The sequence below is a fragment of the Xiphias gladius genome, chromosome 4, assembly GCF_016859285.1.
Source record: "Xiphias gladius isolate SHS-SW01 ecotype Sanya breed wild chromosome 4, ASM1685928v1, whole genome shotgun sequence".
In the NCBI taxonomy this organism is placed as follows: domain Eukaryota; kingdom Metazoa; phylum Chordata; class Actinopteri; order Istiophoriformes; family Xiphiidae; genus Xiphias; species Xiphias gladius.
The window spans coordinates 15,510,730-15,532,786 of record NC_053403.1 but is presented as its reverse complement, the minus strand read 5'-3'; the positions used below and the strand labels follow the sequence as shown (position 1 = coordinate 15,532,786).

The window sequence follows — 22,057 nt, the reverse complement described above, 5'->3', positions numbered from 1 at the left end:
TGTTAGTCATTGGTCATCTTGGACCAATTATTAAACCAAACCCAGAACCTGTGTAAAAAAACAGTGTATGGAACAACATGGAAAAAGACAGTAATGATGTTCCAGTCGCACTCAGAAAAGAAACCAGAATCCAGGAATTTGAATTGGCAGTTTTTATTCATCAAATTCCAGTTAACAACAGACAGACAGAAAGAAATATTGCTGTGAAATACATCCTCCTCCTCCTGTTTCCATCTCTCCATTTTTCTCTCTTCCTCTTTTGTCAGACACACTCCTCTCTTTTTGCCTTCTCGTCATCTCCCCAGCTCTTTATACTTGTCTGTTTTTGTCCCCTCTCCACAGTCCTCTCTTTTAGAGCTCCTCAGAGTGGAAAGCTGAATGACAGAGGAGAAAAATTAGACGTTCATCACTCCCAGTAGTTCATCAATCACAGTTATTGCAGGCATAAATATTAGGGGAGGAAGAATGATACACATGCAAACTACTGATTGTGAAATATGAAAAATGTGCTCTTTTACATACATAAAACAACAACAGCAACAAAAAAAAGCATTTTCTTGGCAGATATTACTGAACCTAGCAAAAAATAAATATTATTTTTTTTCTTATTTTTCTGTCTGTCCACTGTTGTTTTGGCCTTGAACCTCTTCCTCTCACAATTAACTGCCTCTCGTATTGCGGATGCAATAACTCTGACTAACACATCTTTCTGCTCCTCATTGTCTGTCTGAATCAGAGCACGTGTTATGAAACACAGAAGTGCTAAAGTTCAAGCTTTTAATTACAAATAATTAGCAGTATTGTTTAATGCAGCGCCGGTTTTGATAATCGAATCAAAAAGATAAGATGGAAGGTTCATTTTCTGCCTAATGTATTCCCACAATTTTGCCGATTAAAAGGGGCATCATATTCATCATAACTCGGTTAGTCAGCAAGTGATTATCTTCTGACAGCTCCATCATTACTATCATCTGCACCATCATGGTTATCACCATGAGCATCTACATTAAAAACCTCAGGTTTTAGCATATACATTTGAGTTTGAGTTTGAGACACGATGTATAGTTTGCTTTTTACTAGTAATCCTTTTTACTAGTGTTTAGTAGTCCTTCTTAATCCAGAATAATAAAAATGTTTCACTCTTGATTTGGTGTACGTAGATGTCATGTCCTGAACAAAATGCTAGGTAGGGTAAACATGGACGGATTATGAGGCAACAGGCCCCTGGGCGCAAAAGACCTTAGACTTTAAAAGACCCTCCTACCCACCACCCTCTACGTAGGAGCAAGACTCCCAGACTGAAAGAGACAGAAAATTACCTCAAAGGACGCGGTTGCTTTGTGGTCATTTTGCATCTGGTTGTAGAAATTTGATCAACTTTCCAACAAGAAATGATAACGGTCACTTAAAACAGAGGCTGTGGACCAGGAGATCCCAACCCCTTGAGCCCCTGAGCCTGTGTCTGGTTGACCCGTTCAATAATCCATCCATGAGGGTAAGCAACTTATTCAAGATATCTGTTATTAATTCACTCTCGTCACTAGATGGTTAATTAGTGTGAGGTGATGTTTTCTTACATGTGAGGGTTTCGGTTAGCTGGTGAATACCTTCCTCGGCCTCATCCGGCGCTACCAAACTGGCTGCAAACGTCCACATCATCCCCAACCAATCAGTGCTCTCCTGAGCTGGGATTCTAGCAGGGCTGGATTTAATTGGACGGACACCACCTGAATAGAAGAGAATAAATAAATAGACCAGCAGAACAGAAAAGAACAAAACTTGTAAAAAAAAAAAAAAAAAGGAAAAAGTAGATTGGTACAGTATATAATCAAATATTTAGGAGATAATAAGATAATTTAAAAAGTAAAACTGGAATTGAACAAGTAAGCAGGGGTGGACAAAATATCAGGAACCCTTACCTACAAACTACAGTCTCAAAGAGCGGAAATCACTCCACACACACAGTTTTAACAAAAACGGAATAAGCTTCACAAAGTTTGTATGTATTAAATAGTGTATATATACTGTATAAATAAAATGCATATAAAATGTACATAAAATACGTTATTTTCTTCACCCCATGCAGCTGTTAGTGCTCACACACACTTGCTAGATTGATTACATGTATAATGTAAGTCTCAGTTTGGTCACAACCGGTTGCCAGAGAGATACACGTTAAATATATTTCAACTTAGTATGAGGGAGTGACTGGGACTGAGAAATGTATGATGACTTAGAAGTTTCTGCTTGCCTCTAGCCTTCAAACCTCTCTTAGCGATGGCAGGAGGAGGAGGGAGACCTGACGGGGAGAGACACATGAACACAACATTAACAGAGACAGCGTTATGTGAAGTGTAGATTACAGGTTGCAGAGAGAAAAGAAAAAGGGGAGCGCGGGCAAACAACGAGGGGCAAAATGACACATAACAGAAGAAAAAACACATAAAGCTATGAAGTCATACAGAAGAGCAATGATCACATACAGCTTTAGATTCATACCCTCACTTCAATAATGCAACAAACATGTTTAAAAGAAAAACAAAACTAAAAAAAACATCACGCACAAAGCAAACTTTTCATCATCCAGAACATGTTAGGACTTATCTCTCGATGATACAGAGAACGTGCTGAATGAGAACACAGCAAGACACAGCAGCAACACAAGCAGCTTTCCGGCCGCATTTAAACATGTGAAAATGGCACTTCAACGCCAGAAAAAAACATACTTGTACTACTTTTTAAAGGGTTTAAAGTTGTAACTAATGGCCTTATTAATGCCTAATAAATAGTTTGCTTATGTTTTGGAACAGCTTTTCATATTGCCAGGTTGCTGTTTATCCCCCTCCAGCTGGTCTCTTGCTTTGTCTGTTTAGGCCTTTAATTCATCAGGACGACACCTCCAATGGACCATTTGGCCTCTGACCTTCTAGAAAACAGTTTCAGAAGATCAGGAAAAAAATCTTTTTATTAATATATTATTATCATTTCAAAGTGCTGACTTAATCGATAATCATACAAGTAATTTATTAAAGACTTTATGTTTAATTATAATTTTAAATGAATGACTAACTTTTGCTGTTGGCCTATTAGACAGTGTGAAACCTGTGACACTTATTGATCACTTATTAAAACCATTAACAACTGCAGACTTAATGCCTAACTAGAGAGTTAAACTCATTACCCTTTATTTAAGATTTCATTATTTAGTTGACAATAAATGTCTCAGACTTGGACATTTTTTAACAAACTGGTAACCCAAAATTTGTTCTTTGTAATGACTTTATAACTGATCTATATAAATTTGATAGATGATTAACTGACCAAAAATGAAGCCATTAACTATCAATCCTGAACCCTTTATAAAAGGTCACTTAAGAGAGAGTGGTACCAATGTTTTGACCGTCTCGATTGTTTTTGTCGGTTTTGTAGGGTCACGTCTTGTGCAGCCAATTTTGCACACTTATTACCGAACGCAGGTGTTGAACACTCTGCAGGAGACAGGTGAAGTCAGAGTTCACCGGCTAACAAAGACGTGGCTGCTTAATGAGGCATTTTAAAGCCTTGCAGCTAGACAATTATAACAAAAATGATTATCATCATGTGCAGATTTAGTCAGTCTTTTGTACTTTGAGCCCTGTGTGCTAGCCACAGTGGATTTGTCGTAGCGATTGCTCTCAGTGCCTCTAAAATGTATTTTTTCTCATTTGCTTTAAAGTCTGGCTGCGTTTCACAGCTTCTTGAACAATTCATTAAAAACTAATTGCTGCTGCATGTGTTTAATGTTGTATTGAAATTCAGTGTGAAGGTGTTTTGATTTTATATTTAGTTAATACAGCATGCACACTATACTGTAAATATTATGACTTCCTGCTGCCCAAGTGTTTAGCTGCTGCTCTGCGTCTGTAATAAGCCAGATAATACTTGTACACTGGCGTAAGCTGCTCTGGCTGTGAAAATAATGACTGTTGTCAGAGTCAAGTTCTGGCTAGTGGCGTTAAAACAAACTGCAATCATATAGCTGCCGATGCAGTGCAGGTGTTTTGCATTTGTCTCTCCGAGGAACACGTAAATTAGCACATTCATCGCTGCTCCGTGAGTGTTATGGTAACTCTTGGCTCTAAAAGTGCTAAATGCATTGTTTTTGTTGTCTCCATGGATCAAATTAATTTTCCCTCTCCCAGCTTTCTGCCTGTTTTATTGCCCAGTGTGGAGGAGTCATTTAATGAATCCTCATGAACAACTGATTAATGCAGTGACATTTCTTTGATTGGCACTCCAGACACAGTGCCAGAGACACCAAGAATAGAAGGCTAGCCCCCCTCAGAAGAAGAGAGCATAAAGGAGCTGGGAGAGACACATCTGAGCCAGATAAGAGAAGCTCAATGATACATAGCTTTATTTGTTTGTTCTGTCTTTCTTTCTTTCCTTCCCTTTCTCTGTTTTTCCTTCCTGTTGCTCTTTCTTGTCTTACTTTCACTCTTTCTGTCCTTCCTTCCCTATTACTTTCTTTCTTGCTTTACAGCTGTGACAGTGACATTGCATAGGAGAATGATATTGTGGCTATCTGGCAAACTAGACTCCATCCAGTATAGTTTGAACTAGAAAATACATCTTGTTCCTCTTGCAACATCTCCATCTGTCTCAATCTAAGTGGTTTCTCTTTTCAACCTCTGTCTCTCTTTCAGGGGAAGAAGGGACAAGGGTTTGATGAGGTGACTGATTAAATGCTCACCTGTCTGCAGTGCTGCGTCTTTGTCTCTCCTCCACCTCCTCTCTTTCTCAGACAGCTCTGCATTTTTCCCCTGCTACCTTCTATTACAGTCTGCTTTTTATCTCTTCTCAATTACTGTATTTTTCAATACATCATGTCTACGTATGTCTCCCCAATTCTATATTTGTGTCTTTTTCTGTTGCAACTATGCCTGCTTGTTCTCTATACACACACACTTGCACTCAACGCATACACACAAAACTCTACGTGTGCTTTTTTACAACCGAGAGAATGGCATTTCTTCTTTATTGTCCAAAAATGTCTCCTTGCTGTTTCATTTACACACACTGGCCTTTATTGAAATGTCATTGTTGAGGAAAAGCCTGTGATTAAAAATGCAGCCCAGCATTTTGTCATTGACAACTTGCAAATATTTGCTTCATGAAATGGAAGATAACTTCAATGTGCAGGGGACACTTGTTCTTTGTGTGCATTTCTTCCTCAGTTCCAGACCATCCTTAGCCCTTGGAGAAATGTTTCCTTGACTTAGGGAAAGGATTTGTAACTTTTATTGATAACTTCATGAGATGTGAGTGATAAATGAATCAATCTCATTCAAGGACTCTATATTCCATTTTCTCTGTTAAAGTTTTCTTGGATGATCATGTTAGCCACATCAACTTGAACATATTTCTCAATGTCAGCGGTTATAATACAATAAATCCGCAAATTGCACCAATGATTCAATTTGAAATCCCAACAGGCTGGCAGATTTACTGTTGTCATGAGACAAAATAGTTGTACCCAGTACCTAGATGTCTATTTTAAGCCTCTGAATCACACAACTTCTTTGTTACTAAGAACTGTTTCAAGGTCCAGAGGAAACACAGACACACATGCAATCCCACACCAGTGATGCAGCACATATGTTGAGTTATCATGCACTTTAAGACTGGGATTGAGAATACACAGACAGGTGACAAATTAAATAAAAACCCCAATAAATGAGTGAAACATAGTGGTGGTTTGATCATTTCATAAAAATGATATTAATTATATGCTATGGCCTTACCAGATCTCAATTAACCTAACTACACACCTATGGGAAGTTTTGGACCAATGTGTTAGACAGCACTCTCCACTTATCACAAAAACACCAAATATGGGAAAATCTTTTTTAAGAATGCTGTTCATCCCTTTAGAAAAGATCCAGAGAATAGGAGCACTGAAGCTGTTCTGGAGGGTTTTGGTGGCCAAACACCTTTCTAGACTTAATGTAGTTTTTCCATTAATTGGCCATCCGTGTGTATCCGAGAGGCTTGATAAACACAGGGTTTTTGCACCTGACAGCAGACCAGAATAAGAAAACATGCTAGTGAAAAAGTAGATTAAGAAAAGGTTTATATCAGGAAACAATTCTCAAAGGCAAATCAACACAGAATCACTTAAGCTAACACAGCTAGTAAGCTAGTCACACCAAGGTCCTTTCCGTGCTCAAAACAGTGAATTACTTCAAGAGTCAGGTAACCAAAATGTCTGTCTTCAGAAGTACAAAACAGAACAGAAACATAGAATCACCGTGACCAATTTGCGTTGTTGACCAATAGCTTTGGACAGTGTTGATCTTCGAGGGAATGAAGCACCAGAGAGTCTGAAAGGGAGCAAGCTATGGTAGCGTATTTGCTGTGATGAACCATTCACTTTTATTTAGTATAGCCTGCTCGACAAGAGAGGCACAGTTTCTAGCCAGCTATGAGACATGAATGTCTCATGGGCAACCAAGCTAACACATTTGCTAACTGACAGTTAACAAGCAGTTAGCAAGCTAGTTAGCTCAGGAAGGAAATGCTGGGGGGGAGTAAACAGCAAAATACAGAGAAATTAGAAAGAAGGTGTGACCAGGCAGGATAAGATACAGACTTTGCTTTGGACAGTTTTCTTTGAGAACCATTTTTGAGAACCATAAAATAGTAAAAACTTTCCAGACTAAGGCAGAAAACTGTTGCTACACAGCTCTTAGTCATTTGAAACTTTCAAGCACGGCGACTTCACCCTAATCAGTGGTATCATGGGTCACAGCAGATGTCAAGACAGCTGGTTGAAAACGCTTGCTGGTAGGAGGTTTCAGCAAATGGAGACCACTAGGCTTTGTCCTGATTTAGTGTTGATTTGCCCTTGAAAAGGTTAAATACAGAGCCTCACAATTTGAAGTGCTGGACACACAATGGAAACGGATGGTCATGAATTTCACTGCTTTGTCAAAGGCACTGTTCTACTACGAGCAGGCAACTCAGTTAAACTGTTAGTGGTTTCGTTGTGGTTTTTACCGGGAGATAAACACACGGGGTCGTCACAGTATGATGTGTACTCTTTGGATGGGATGGCAGGTGATTGACAGCATGAGGATGGAGAAGAGGTGATGGGGTGTGGGTTCGGGGGGGGTGAAAAAAGGAGGAGAGTGAGGAGAAGCATTGAAGATGATTGTGTTGGATGTGTTCGACAGGTCTATCCTTACACTGTAGGATAGTCCAAATACATGGTGATGTGTAGTAGTTGTGGGAGTGGTGGGAGTGAGAAAGAACAGATATGAGTAGAACTGATAGAAAGGTCATTATTTCAGTAAATTAACTGAGCGCTGACATACACCAGCTTTGTGACAAAATCAAAATGATTGATTTTCTGTAGTGTGGTTGGAAGATCGGTGGCAGTTTGACCTTTGTGATTAGTGCATGCTGTACAGCTATGCTTATATATAGGGTAGTGCTTTTTTTTTTTTTTTTAATTCATGGTGCCAAGAAGTTTTCTGGAAAGAGCAATACAATTTGTTACAAAATACTGGGAAACTAGGAACATCCTTTAAAAAAATTTAAACACAAAAATATATATTGATTATTTATATATCACAGGAAATGTTACTCTCCATATACTGTATGTTGAATGCTTGTTGGTAGAAAAATTTCACATTTTTGTATGTTCAGCTCACCTGCTGACTAAACCAGACTAGGTCACATTCACAAGCTTACAATAGCAGTTCATTTAAGAAATATTTAATTGGAAGTGTAAATTATTGCCAAATAACATTGTTCTTTCTGAAAGACACCTGCATCATATCAAAAGATGTACAATTGCAACAGAAATACTTGTAGCTAAGGTGAAACTGCAACCTATCATCCTTTCACATACTGTTCAATACAAAAGTAATAATTTTACTGAGCACTGTACTCCACTGTTTTCAAGCCCTGCAATCTGCAATCTCATTGCACTCTAGCAGTGAAACAATGTTAAAGGATAGATTCAAACAATTTCACAAGTCGGTCTTAAAACACAACTCAAATGCCCACATGCACATCAAAAGGCCAATTGGTGGTTGTAGTTCACTATGAGAACATTAATATGCACACCAAATAATTTGATCCTACTGTACTGCTTTAACTGTAGCTCAGTTAAAGCAAAAGATCATCCGTTGAAACTGTCATGGATATATACAGTAATAATCTCACTGCAGCTCCTTAGTCTGGGTATTTAATGTACTTAATAACTCCAGCAAACTCACATTAACACAGCTATGTCTTTCTTAAGTCTTCTGATTTCTGGGGAAATCAACCCATAGGCTATGCTTACAAAAAAAAAAACCCAATATGCTGCAGTACAGCATGAAGTAATCTGAGATTGCTACCATCCTTTCACATACTGTTCAATACAAAAGTAATAATTTTACTGAGCACTGTACTCCACTGTTTTCATTTCTTCTTCTTCATCTTATGATGCTGCAATCAGGCGTTTCTCATTATCTCAAGATACTGTATAACTTAATGGGTTTGTAGAGCTTTGGAAGCCTGATCATGATGCCAGTGAGCAGAGCGTCTTAAGCAGGACTGAAAAGGTTTGAAGGAGAGCTCTGGACTGCTGCTTTAATCAATCAGTAACCTAGTTGTGATCTCGGGGAAATTCATTTTCTGTTATCTCATGACAATGAAGTAATTAAAGCGTGATCACAGAAAATGAAATTTGATCACTCATGACAATTAAGTCATGATAATAGGATTTAAAATCTATGAGGATACAAAGCCGCTTCCACCTCTGTAGAGCAGCAACAGTCAATGTATAGAATTTCAAAGAATTCCATATTAGAGAAATCATTTAACTTTAAACTACTTGGTGTTGTAATCAAAAAGAGGACTGATTACCACCTGTGACTGTGTTATTATTATGCGTGTTAACACCTAGTGCCCTTTATAATCCATCCTTTGAGTGTGTGAGTCAGACATGTAAGTGAAAATGAAGAGGAGTGGATAGACGTCGGCATGTACGCAGCTGTATCACTACACTGGTACATAAACTGTCAAATGTTAGAGCCTATAAGTGAATGTGTGAGTGTGAGAAAATGCCCTCCTAAAAACAGTGTGTCATTTTCAACACATTTGTCTGTCAAGTGACCGGAAACACACCACGTGTTACTTCAAACACAACTGGTGTTCAAGCAGCACCGATGTTGAGACATTATGATGTTATTAACGTGTTTAAAAGAAATATGAGACGGTGTGTGTCCCGTAATTTGACACAAATGTAAAATGACGACCTTCGTGAGAGCACGTCCACTTTTGAAGTCTGCTTCAAAAATGTCTGAAAGGCTGTTGAACAATGCTCAGATGAAATATGGATGTGTGAATGAAATGTGAAATATGGGTAATGTATGAGTGGAAGGAAAGTGTCATTAGGTACTGTCAAATATTACGAGCATATTATAATCACATTTTTATGGAATTATAATCATTGTGGAATGGTAAAAATGAAAACAACAACATGTTTTTAAAAAATTAAACTTCAAAAAAAGGAATTCAAATATTAATTCTTGTTACCTGTCAGAGTGTTATAATCAAGCAGATCAAACAGAACAATGGCTACTGCCGACCACGTGATGATCAGAGCCACAACCAGCAGCCAGGCCATTGGTGAACTAAAGGTTAAAATGACATCATCCAAAAATGTCCTCTGATTGTTGCGAGCCGAAGGGACTGCTCCCCTGCCGTTGGTCTGACTGCTCATTGGTGAAGAGAGCTGGTGGGACAGGAGGAGGGAAGAAAGGGAGTAAAACAGGGAAGAGAGACCGAAAGTAAACGTTTGGAAGAAGAGTGGAGAAGGCCCAGTGTTTGGATGACTAAAGGAAGTGCTTTCCAATTTTCAACAAAATAAAATGCAAAACTAGATCCAGTTTTCACCATGACAGTTTTTCAAAAATAAAGGCATCGGCTAACACAGTCACAGTTATCTTAACACCAATTTAAATGAGATCAAGTCCTTTGAAGAGAATCATTTAGTAAGCTTGCTTTTTTGAACAGCATATTCCACACCTGCAGTTTGTAAAGCAGGCTTTCTGCTCTAAATTTAAGATCTTCAAGGCCAAGCCGAGATAACCTGGATGACATCATCAAAGGTTATTTTTTCTTAGACTTTGCAAAGCTCCCCCTGCAACCCGGTCTCCTAGAAAATGATGTTTGTATGGTACTAATCTGCAAAAGCAAACATGTTTTGTAGGAAACATAATGCTGCTTAAATGATGTTTATTTTTTTAACAAAGGAAACTTTCGTAATATACATATCTGACTAAATCAGCGAAAAGTTCCTTGATGATGTATTTCATTTCCCTATCCACAACTGCCGTGCAATATCCACTCGCAGCAGCTAAGGCATGATTAACTTTTTATAGTCATGTTTAAGCTCTCACAGCACTTAAGCTTAACATTAGCCTGGGTTTGATACAGAAAAATTCCACTGAGAGTTGAAGTACCAGACACGATGTGTTTACTGCATTAACATTTAATTAAAACCACAGTCTTCCTCTAACCTTTCCCAAAGTGCTTTTGGTGCTTAATCGCTATCACGTGAAGGACTCAGGACACAAACACCAATCTCCAAGGTCAAAGTCTTTTTACACCCTCCCTCTACCCCGACAATCTCCCTATGGCTTGTGTGCGGTACAAAAATATAGCACTTCCTTCTCTCAAAAAAAACCAAACCCTGTGCAATAACGTTTCAAGTCAGTGTAATGGGGAAAATAAATTCGTATTTTATAAACATAATTTCTAGGGGGCATGGTTTCCACCAGAGCTACAGAAAACATTAGGTCTCTGTTCACAGGGTGAATACTACTCACCATGATGCCTAAACTGACCTTTAAGTGTACGGTTTTTGCAATACCCCTTTAAAGTTTTGGGAAAACATGTGACAGTGTGTACCCATCAGCTTTTGACAATATGGCCTTTTAACTTTAATGACAACATCATCTTGTTCACGTTTTCCAAGAAAAGGCATACAGTAGATCCCACAGTGTAACATATTTTGATGAAACAGTACTTTTTTTTTTTTAACGTCTCTAGAATTGCTGACCTTACTATTTAAAGTCAGTACCTCTAGAAGTCTATAGGAATTAAAGGGCCTTGCAACTAGTTTCTGGTTTAGGAAATTATGATTAAAAGGGAGATATTTGGGTTACACTTTGTTTTGAAATTTGAAGCAAGTTGTCTGGTTTTGGTAGTAGTTGGCTGTACCGTGAGGACAAATTAAAAGACAATCAGCAATAAAACCAAGCTACTGCATCAACTCAAACTAACTACAGAAACCTTGGGAGTATTGTGGCGGTGGAAGTTCCACCTTGCCCTAAGGTGTTTGGTAGCCAAACTGAGTACAACACAGGGTTATAGGCCATGGTGCTGTTGATACTGTAAGCACGGCTTCCCACCATGAATTCACCACTGAGCCCAATTTGTGTAACTTGTAATCCGTGCATTCTATGAGTAATATCTACAGTATGTACAACAGGCATATCTTTTGCAATCATGTCACAAATTCTTTTGACTAATGCATACAGCGGCTGTTTATTCACACGGATGTCAGTGAGTCAATCAAGTATGTTATATTTTTTTTCTTTTTTTTTTGTTCGACGATGAGATTGAGAGATATGAAGAGGAGAGATGAGCAGAAGGGGAATGAGTGGGACAGAGCAAGGAGACAGAGAGACAGACAGAGACTACCCAAGGTGATGAGGAGATTATATTCCATCTCACTTTGAAAAATCTGCTCTACAAGACAAATGACTTCTCTAAAGAAAGTTTTCATCATTGTATGGTTGTGGGGCTGTGTGCCATACCATGATTTTGTGCCAGCCGTAGGATGTTTGCGTGCTGTGACGAACTCCTGAGATGATTTATTTTTCCTGCTCTTTCTCTGCCTGCCTCTCACACATCTTATCTGCAAATGCAAAGTAATAGTTACCCTGGTGTGGAGTTTTGAATTAAAACGGTAATGACTCATTTGATTATTAATGAGGCCCTGAAGGATGCAGATCCACACAAGTCCTGTATGCTCTGTGCTGGTCCAGCTTAAGTACTTAACACCATTCATTATGACACACTAGTTGAAAGAATTAGGCGGTGGTTTGGATTCTAATGGCCCTCATCTTCTCTGCCAATTAAAGGAAACTCAGTCTGGTGACATTGTTCCTCTGTCCCTTCATTATATATTATACCTCACGGTGTAATTCAGGCTACATTTTTTCTCACTTATATATTCTACCTCTTATGAGTGAAACCCAATTCCTTGAGTAAATTGGCCATATTATCGCCTATTATGTAGCCTGTGCAGGCAAACTCGAAAGACGGGGTGCTCGACTGCAGACGATAAAACAGCAAATGTAGCAACAAGTAGTATAACTCGATTCAAAACGCAAGAGCACTTTGGCATAGCTGGATTAACCTGTTATATCACACTATACATGGCAGCATCACTATATGCCCAGAGACCAGGACTCCCATTATAGATACAACCTGGCCACAGATCATGTGTGAGCAAATTAGTTTTTTATAATTTGATTAAACACAACTTTATTTAGGACAATGAACTATATCAGCGCAATATAAACTAAAGTAATTGAAGTCTTACAACAAGATTTTGACACAGAGGCCCTCTACAAGACACGGCCACAAGATCAGGTACAACTGCACGTCATGTTGGTTGCTGATAATGTGGTTAACAAATTTGCATTTCAAAAACCAATTGACACTCAGGTCCTGGTCATATGTAGCATTAGCATGTGTTTTGGCTGATCCGATCATAACCGGACAGCTCTACGTCAGATCACACCTGACATTAAAATTCGTCTCCACATGCGTCTCGAGTGAGATTGATCTCACCTCCCCGCTCTATATGCAAATAAACCCGTACATGAATTCTTGCAAAGACCAAATGTGTTGTTGTTTTTAACTGGCGGGAGGCAGCAATGCACTTCCTGTGCCTAGTCTGCTGGAAATTAAAAGAAGAAGAACAAGAAACAATGTGTACGACTTGTATTTGTTTGTGAATGAGTATGTCTGCATATACCTGCATACACAGAGGACATCAGCTGAGTAGGCAGTCTTTCAGTGTACCCCAGCACACATTTGTGTGCAGACAGCTAAAGAATATGACGATATGCAGCCCAGGCCACCTCCAAATGTGGTCTAAGTGACCGGGTCTCAATGCTTCCTCAATGCGTTTTGGGTGCATTCGCAACTGTACTTAGAGCCGTCCACTTGTGATCAGATCACCTGAGACACATGTCAATGCCAGGTATGAACAGGGCATCTTGGAATCAGTGAGCTTTGGGGACCCCCGGGAGTCTGATAATCAAGAATGGAGGCATATAAACTTTCCTCTGTTCATTTTTGATAAAAGCTCATTTCTACACATTAGTCCTAGCTCCATATAGGCACAAACTCAGTAATCATTTTATCCTTTATCAGCTGACATTAATTAATTAGTTTTAAGTATTTAGTGTCTTCAATTTGGAAAATGTGATAAAATATACTCAAAAAACTCAACATGCATATTAAAGAAACATAGTTGAGTGCGCTATCTATCTTTCTATCTATCTATCTTCTGTACAGTATGGCACCCAAGATGGTTGTATAATGTGAAGTATTTGTGTGTTTTGACTCAGTAGCTGGTCTCAGGCTGACCTTTCTGTTGCTGCATTCAGATAACAAACTACAAAATCAATTTGACATAACTCTGTCCACACACACTTGAATGTGCATTTGTGTGTGCATCTGATTCAAGAAAGCTAAACATTGATTTGGTGAACAACAACTGGCGTGTGTGTCAACTCAGAAACAGAGCCAAGAGTGCTTCTGTGCGTGTGCGATATAAAAGCCATTGATCTAGTGAAGCCGTGGCAGTGGCGGGTCGGGCCAACTTATTGATCCACGGCAGGTAAAACAGTCACGATGTTACAATGACAAAAGGCTGGAGCAGTGTGGAAATGTCCTACAGCAGATAGAATAGGAAAAGCTGATCTGCGCAATCAGCCACTTCACCATTTTTCTTCAAACCATGTAATTAAAGTATAGTTCTCTTATGTTTTTATCAAGGAGTTAGTCACAGTCTGAAAACATTTTTACCTTACGTGTCTCTCCTCTTTTCAAAACCAGATGACCCAGCCCACCTGTTGTTACCATCAAGTGTTGAGCTGATCTTAACACACACAAGGACACCAACTGCTGCTGCTGCCTCCTCCACACCAAAGGAATGAACAGAATTAGAACGATGTGGGTGCAGGCTACTAACCGGCATTTGAGGTCAAATGGAAGGTGACAAAGGCACGGTCAGGAATGTGAGTCATTAAATGCATCCCCCTTTGTTGAGAGTACACAAACTTTCTGACAAATAGCCACGGTACTGCTCATAAAGTAATCCTGTTGGGTAATATTGCCAATGGTAGAGAGTAATTGAGTACATTTACACAAGTACCGTTCTTAAGTTACATATTTAGGTACTTACTGTTCTTGATTATCTTCAGTTTTCCTAGAGTAATAATGTAAGTGTGTAATAACAATTCCATCATTCTCCTGTAGGTTGTATCATCAACAGAATAAGCTGGTCAACAAAACTAATTGTCAGAAACTCAATCTGTTCTCATGTGTGTTAAGTACAGTTCATGCACTGTTTTACATTTCAAAGATTCCTCTTGGTTACTTTTTAGCATTTACCTGATGACACTGTCAGACAAAAAAAGAGAAAAAAGATAGTTGATCATCCTAACATCAGAGTGAATATTTTCTAATGCATCTGTTCCCAACCCGGGGGTTGGGACCCCCTAAGGTTCCCAAGACACATCTGACAGATCCCAAGTTGATATAAGGTAAACGAAAGAAAAAATATATCTTCATCTTTTCGTTTCTTGTGACATACTGGATACTCTCCACACTTAAGGCTTCCAAATATCCTGGGGGACAAGTAGATATTGCTTCATTTAAAGCCAAACACGATGGGAATCACTGGTTCAGCGGACTTCTATGAGAATAGCTCATACTGTAGCTTACAAGGTATAGATTATAGCACAAATGGTCATTATTTTGGCTAATTTGACCAATACATTTAAATTCCATAAACACCACATACATTAGTTGCAGCTCTCCACCTTATAAAGTTATTTTAAATCACAGGGAGAAAGAATAACTGTGTGGACTTAGCATTGACCTCCAGAAATCAGTAACACCAGTATCAGATCATTATTCTAAAGATCACGCAGAGTGAAATGGATTTTTACTGTACCTTGGACTTGCTGGACGTTCTTGCTGGATGTTCAGTCCTTCAGAGGCCCAGTGAAATGCAGTGTTACCATAGAAACAAGCATGTAACTCCTTCGTTAAATCCTTTTTTGCCCCAGTTGAACGTGAGAAAAGATGATGTAGGCAACACTCAAATCCAGCAGCAAAACGCGCACAGCAATAGTGTTAAGCTGGATCACACCGGGGTCTAAAAATATACTGAAACCTTCCTCACAGGAGAAAATGGAAGTTTTTCATGTTGTTATCGGTATTCACAAAGTTGTTCTAGAGGTTTTCAATTTGTATCCAGGAAATTCTTGAGTAAGATTTTCTGAGATTCTGTTTCTGTCTGATTAAGTAGCTGGAGAGAGTGAGACAGAAAGAGAGAGAGACAGATACACAGAAGCAGGGAGAAGGGGTTGACCGTCTGAGATTCACCCTCCCCCCTCTGACTGTCCAAAATAGAGAGAGAAAGAAATGGAGGGAAGGAGGGGGAGATTCAAAAGAAGAGAGGGAGTGAATAAAAAATGGGAAGGAAGAAAAAGGGGTGTAAAAGAGCAATAGATCAATGGATGGAGAGGAGAAAGAAAAAGGAGGAAAGAATAAAGTGAGGGGATAAAGGTAAAAAAATCCCCTGCACTGTGTCTCAGAAAAACAGAGCTTATTATTCATGTTATAATGATGGGTGTAGAGGCCTATTACTCCATTCCTGACCTATCCTCCACTGATCTGTTAAAAGTATCAGGGCAATTCCCTTACACCTGTAATGTGAATCAAGTGGTACTTTCATTCATTTTTTAATTCATTTCATTATATGTTTTAATATGGTCTAATAATATTAAATGACTGGTGGGTCCCCCAACGACAACAGCACCAATAGTTTGTTTTCGAAACTTTGTCAAGAGACCAAAAATATACCCTTTGTGCCCTTGACAACAACTTCAAGAATAAAGCACTTAGAACTTTAAACTTCTAAGTCTTCCAAACCTTCCGGCACTTCCTCCAAGGGAAACATATTTCCTCCAAAGTTGCCAACCTTGTCAAGCAGAGGTCAAAGTGAGGAGTAAATAAGTGAATAAATATCTAGTTGAGCCCCATGTGAGTTTTTAAGCCCTGTCAGAACCTGTCCACATTAAAGGAGGGTGTGTGTCTATGAGAGAGCACAGTGGGAAGGAGTAACCTGACCCCCAGCCTTGCCCTGGGGGCCTGCGCCACAGAGGCTATAATTAGAAATACAGACAGCAGCTGGTGTTAACGTTGGACTAGACTGCTTTATATGTAGGGCACAAATAGGGGGCTGAGGGCTCGGGGACACAACACACACACACACACACACACACACACACACACACACACACACACACACACACACACACACACACACACACACACACACACACACACACAAAAAAATCAGGTGTTATCTTTGCGGGTCCATGTATGCAAGTGACATCTAGGGACTGTGAGAAAATTATTGGGGTGAGAAATAGAAAACTTTACATTTAACAAAGCAAGATCCTCCCAAGTGTTATTAATATTTTCGTGGGACCCTAACCTAACAAAAAAAAGTACCGTACAAAGTACCAAAATACCATACAATTATGACATATTTACCCATTATTACTACATTCCAAATTATTCTGTTTATACAAGAAACATCTTGAATAAACATCATATCATATAATTTTATCTTGTTATATCTAGAAAATATCCCTGTATTCAGTGGTGGAATTTCAAGTACATTTACTCAAGTACTGTTCTTAAGTACAGTTTTCGAGTATTTGAGTATTTCCATTTTTCCAAGTTACTTTATACATCTATTTTACTACAATTCAGAAAGATATTGTACTTTTTACACCACTACATTTATTTGACAGCTTAAGGTACTAGTTACTTTACAGAAAAATAAAATTTTACACACAAAACATATGATGAGCTTTTAAAATATGATACACTGTTACAGATAAAACTACTGTATATAAAATAGTTAAAATTAGTTCCACCTCAACCAAGTAACGGAATACGCAGCAATACGTCAGGAATAATAATCAATTAATATAATATATGACACTCACAGGAGCCATTTTTTAAAATTGTGAGTTGTTTTACTTTTGTTTATTTTGCTAGTAATACTTTCATACTTTTAGTTAAGTAACAGTTTCAATGTAGGACTTTTACTTATAGTGGAACATTTTCAAAGTGTGTTATTGCTAATTTTACTTGAATAAAAGATCGGAATATTTCTTCCATCACTGCCTTTATTGGACAAAATTCATTTAAAACAAGACACATTTCTCATTATAACATGATTGGTATGTTGTTATAACAAGTAAACTTCCATATGTTATGTTACATTGTAAGTTAACTTTATATCACACATTTAACTTTATTTCCTATATAATGCAGAACTGAGTAAAGATGTGAATGACTGCTGGTAGAGATAAACCAACAATTAATCACTAATGTCCTTAAAGACTGAAATGTTTTCTGTGATTCTCAAAACATGGACATATTGTCCTACAAGTGGCTAGCTGACTGTGATGCGGACGGGTAAATAAGACCCCGAAAAAGAAACAAGATTGTTGTCCTCTGCATATAGAAGAGAACACCTTTATGAGCATTTGTGCATGCTAATGCTTACTATTTTATATTTGTTTTTGTTTTTTTGTTATATTTACAGCAATTAATCTCACAAGGGATGGCTGAAATAAAATAAAAACTTTGAGTGAAAGAAATTAAAAGGGACAGTTTTCCTATAGCGAACAGGAAGCAAAATTTAAAAAAAACTTCCCCCTTTTCTAACCTCCCTGACCCTCTAATAATTATCAAACAGTCCCTTATCAGCCCAGCTTTCTGTTTACATATCCTATGATGCAAATAAGCAAACAATGTATTCATACTACAGCCCTGTCTGCCACCTGATGAACACTGAAAGATTCACTCCAGTTACACACAGTTCTGAAACAGTACATATCAGTTCCGTGAAGAGACAAACTAACAAAGACAGACAGGCACAGAGTTCCAGTAGCTCTAATGCTCATTCAGGCTCAGTCAAGGTGCTGGTTACATGACTTCATCTCAGCCACCTAATAAATGTTTACTGTTGGCCTCGTTTTGATTTTTAGTTATTTATCTGTCATTTCATTTTTTTTTCTTTGTCAGATTGCTGCTATACTATATGCACACACAAATGCGCGAACCCATGAGAGATGCTCTGAACCATCCAAAGTACATCTGATGAAACTAATAGCAATCAACAAGAACAATGCTCATGTCTGCACTACAGTACTCTGTGTTAGTGCCTGTGTGTGGCTTTTTGTCTTGGTGTGACAGTGAGATACACTGATACATCCTGAATAATTCTTCCTTCCATCTCTAAATCCAGATATTGAAGAGATATCTGGTAGCTGTGAGATGTTGAAAGGTTGTATGAGACATTTCTTCTGAGCATCACACTGAGAACTGAATGATGTTTTTGGCACTTGGAAAGTCTTAAGAGTTACACAGGTTCTCAGAGTCTGGCTGAGGTTCAGAACCACGGAAAAAGCAACAGAGGTGCCCGGTCCCGCTGGTGCCAGTTCAGCACCTTGGACAGCGGACAAGGACAAGCTCACACCTGGGGCTGCTGGGAGACTCGGCTGGGGCTGATCACCACCAAGGAGTGGTTTCAACACCCCAAAGGTGAACTGTCGCACATCCAGCACTTCACTTCTCACATAGACTCAAATCTCTAAGGGTCTGCATAGTGCTATTGTAACTTCCTACTTACTTTTGCCTTTACGCTTCAGCCTTTCAGCATGGTTAAGCTTGAAAGTTTTAGCGTTACCCCAGAAACAAGTCCTTATATATCACGACTTGCATGACCTCAAGACATACATTTAAGACTCCAATTACTGTTATGTACAAAGGTCTGAGTCCACTAAAAGCTCTTTTGATGGTTAAAAGTCATTGAATCAATTTTAAAATACTGTTACTTGTCTACAAATGACCCATAAGGCCAAGACCAAAGTATATTTTTGACATGTTTTGTTTACATATGGTCCCTGTAGAACTTTAATTTCTTTTGACGTGAGCCTGAAGAGGCAAAAGGCTCAAGTCCAGAGAAAGCCTGAAGCCTAGAATCAAATCATTGGTGGTTGTGATCTATTCATGGAATTCACTGGCAATAAGAAAAATCTAGACTATCACCAGCCTTATCCTTCAATCATTCAATAGAAACGGATTAAAAATAAACTTTCAATCAAATGATATTTCTCAAATAAGATAATATAATTATTAACAATTTAGAATTTATTATTTGTGCAAATTGTTCAATAGTTAGTTTGCCATTCCTATCTGGGAATAAAAAATTCCCCATATATGCCTTTTTCATTGCAGATATTTTTGACATGCCTTGTTTTGTCTTTCAGTGGTTGTTTTCTGTCTCTCTGAGGTCGTTTTGCGTCTTTTTGTAGTCGTTTGACTGAGTTTTCAGCAAGAAATGTTAACCATCACTTCAACGAGCTGATGGGTCCCCTGACCTCTTGGGCCCCTGCGCCTGTGCCCTGTAAGTCTGTTCAATAATCTTTCCATCACTATACTTAAGTGGCATTTGTCTGACTCTCCTATTATTTTTCTCTTACCTGTTAGGGTAGGATAGATACACTATAAAATGAGAATAAATTAGTTAAATCATTACTTATCTGGTGAGACTGTCTAAAATATATAATTTCTTACGGGTACACAATGAAGTGCCACTTACAGTATTGAGGTCTATATTTGTCTTCACTTGAATAGTTGGGACATCTATTATGGAGTATGCTACGACACACTAAATATCCACAATTTCTGTGTGACTTTAAATGATTTTGGCTCCACAGGCTGGCTAGTGCACTGTGTGTTCGGTTAGTAATGCTGCCACAGGGCTACAGCTACCTGTTTTCGACTCACAGACAGCTGCAGGCCCTTAACCAGCAGCGGACAGGTAAGACACCAAGTCTGTGATTAAAACAGAAGTGAAGAACACAACAGTCACACATCAGCCATATATTTCAGTCTCTCCAAAACACTCTCTGCTTCTCCATTACTGACTCCTTCACCTAACCATGTCCTTTGTCTTTGTCTGTTCTTCTCTGCCCTGCACCTTTCTCTTCTTCCTCCCTCCATCCACACTTCTCTCTGCCCCTGGAACTTGATGTCCTCCTTTCACCATCACCTGGTCCTCTTTCTCTTCCTCTTTCTTTCCCATAGTCACCTTTTCTGTCCCCCTTTTCTTCCTTTTATCCAACCTGTTCTAGTTAAACTCCTCGCCTCTCTTCTCCTCTGCTCCTGAACTTTCTTTCTTCCCCTCCATCTTTCTTTCTCTCTTCACCTCCTGCACTTAAATATCTTTTATCCTTCTCTCTACACCTCACTCTGTCCATCGCCATCTTTGTTTCTCTCCCTTCCCCAAACACACACACACACACACACACACACACACACACACACAAACACACACACTCAACTCTTCTTATTAAAATAGTAATAATGTCACCATGCTCCCTCCCAGGAGGCCAGTGTTATTGACTTCATTATGCAAATGTAAACCAACCCAAAGCTATACTACTGATGGGATAAGACATACACACACACACACACACGCTGTTTGTAGGCCGAGTGTGCCGGCCAGGAAAAATTTCTTGCTGTTTCAGATAATTATGTCAACCAGTGGAGTTGATATGTATATTAGCATGAAAGCTGATAAATCCAGTGGGCCTGGGGCTTATTATAGATGTGTTATGACATTATGTTAGAATAGAATAGAATAGATAGAAAAATAAATGCCCACGATGCAAAATTTGTATCACATTTATAACACTTCAGGTATTTTTTAAAAACAGAGATGGGAAATTATTGTTGATATGACCTGTGATTGAAAGGTAGGTGGTTCGATACCCGCCGTCTCTTGTCATAATCTCAAACTGCCCTTGAGCAAGACACTGAGCTCCAACTTTCTTCCGATACTGTATGTTTATGTGGGTATAAAAAACAAGTCACTTTGAACAGAAAGGAATTTGCCAAATGACTGTGATGTTTTAAAACTTTTTTAATTTCATTCCATTTCATGTTTTTTTTTTAATATTAACTGGATCTTAAAGGCTTTTTAAAATTATATCTGACAGTAAAAAGTGTGCAGAGTCAGGAAGATTTTCAAAGCTTTTATTACCAGAAACACGTTCTACTTACCCTAATCTAAAAAAAAACAAAATTATTTTACATTTGTGTTGGCTCTGCACTGTGTTGTCCATGCCAGCTTTAAAAAACATATTTGGCTGTGAACAGCTCTTCACTGGAAACAGACTAATGGAAAAGCAGGCCAGGTTGATGTACCCAACAAGCACCTGAATGGCCTATAAGCTTCTGGAGTAATTTTGGCTTTGTAGCACAGCCAGGAAGTGAAAGTCCTCTCATCTTAACTCTGATCTGCCGGGCATGCGGTTCTCTCAGTCATACTGGCACTCGCTGGTCACAGTTCCTAAACCACACTGTGCCTTGATACGAGTTCACAGACATGGAAACGTTTCGGAGAGTACACAGTAAACACACATACACACACATGCACACACAAACACCGTCAAACAGAGTATTGGCAGTGGCAGACGAGACAGATGGAAAGACAGCAGAGAGCAGGGAGGAAGTGGAAATTAAAGTCACAGTGTCAGGGAGAATAATTAAAGCTCAGGCACTAATATTACACATACTGACTGTGTGAATATTAGTTATCATGTTAACAATCTAATGT

General features: G+C 38.7%; 1 protein-coding gene across 3 annotated transcripts; it reads right to left on the bottom strand.

Moving 5' to 3' along the window:
• Positions 1 to 209: 209 nt before the first annotated feature.
• trdn (triadin) lies at positions 210 to 15,738 on the bottom strand. 3 transcript variants are annotated; one of them, XM_040125622.1, is made up of 6 exons: positions 15,299 to 15,738; positions 11,859 to 11,959; positions 9,571 to 9,769; positions 2,252 to 2,299; positions 1,608 to 1,727; positions 210 to 374 (listed from the first exon to the last, which is right to left on the bottom strand). In XM_040125622.1, exons 2-6 carry the CDS (start codon positions 11,859 to 11,861, stop codon positions 352 to 354), a joined length of 393 nt encoding a protein of 130 aa, XP_039981556.1. In that variant the 5' UTR covers positions 11,862 to 11,959; positions 15,299 to 15,738; the 3' UTR covers positions 210 to 351. The 3 variants fall into 3 exon arrangements, with proteins under 3 accessions (XP_039981556.1, XP_039981554.1, XP_039981555.1); XM_040125620.1 differs by having other exon boundaries at positions 1,578 to 1,727; positions 15,299 to 15,733; XM_040125621.1 differs by lacking the exon at positions 11,859 to 11,959 and having other exon boundaries at positions 1,578 to 1,727; positions 15,299 to 15,731.
• Between the last annotated feature and the right edge of the window lie 6,319 nt (positions 15,739 to 22,057).

Coding starts and splice junctions, on each gene's coding strand:
- trdn (XM_040125620.1), bottom strand. Junction 2,300..9,570: donor TGATTATAACACTCTGACAG/GTAACAAGAATT, acceptor TCTCCCCGTCAG/GTCTCCCTCCTCCTCCTGCC. Junction 375..1,577: donor GCTAACCGAAACCCTCACAT/GTAAGAAAACAT, acceptor TCTGTCATTCAG/CTTTCCACTCTGAGGAGCTC.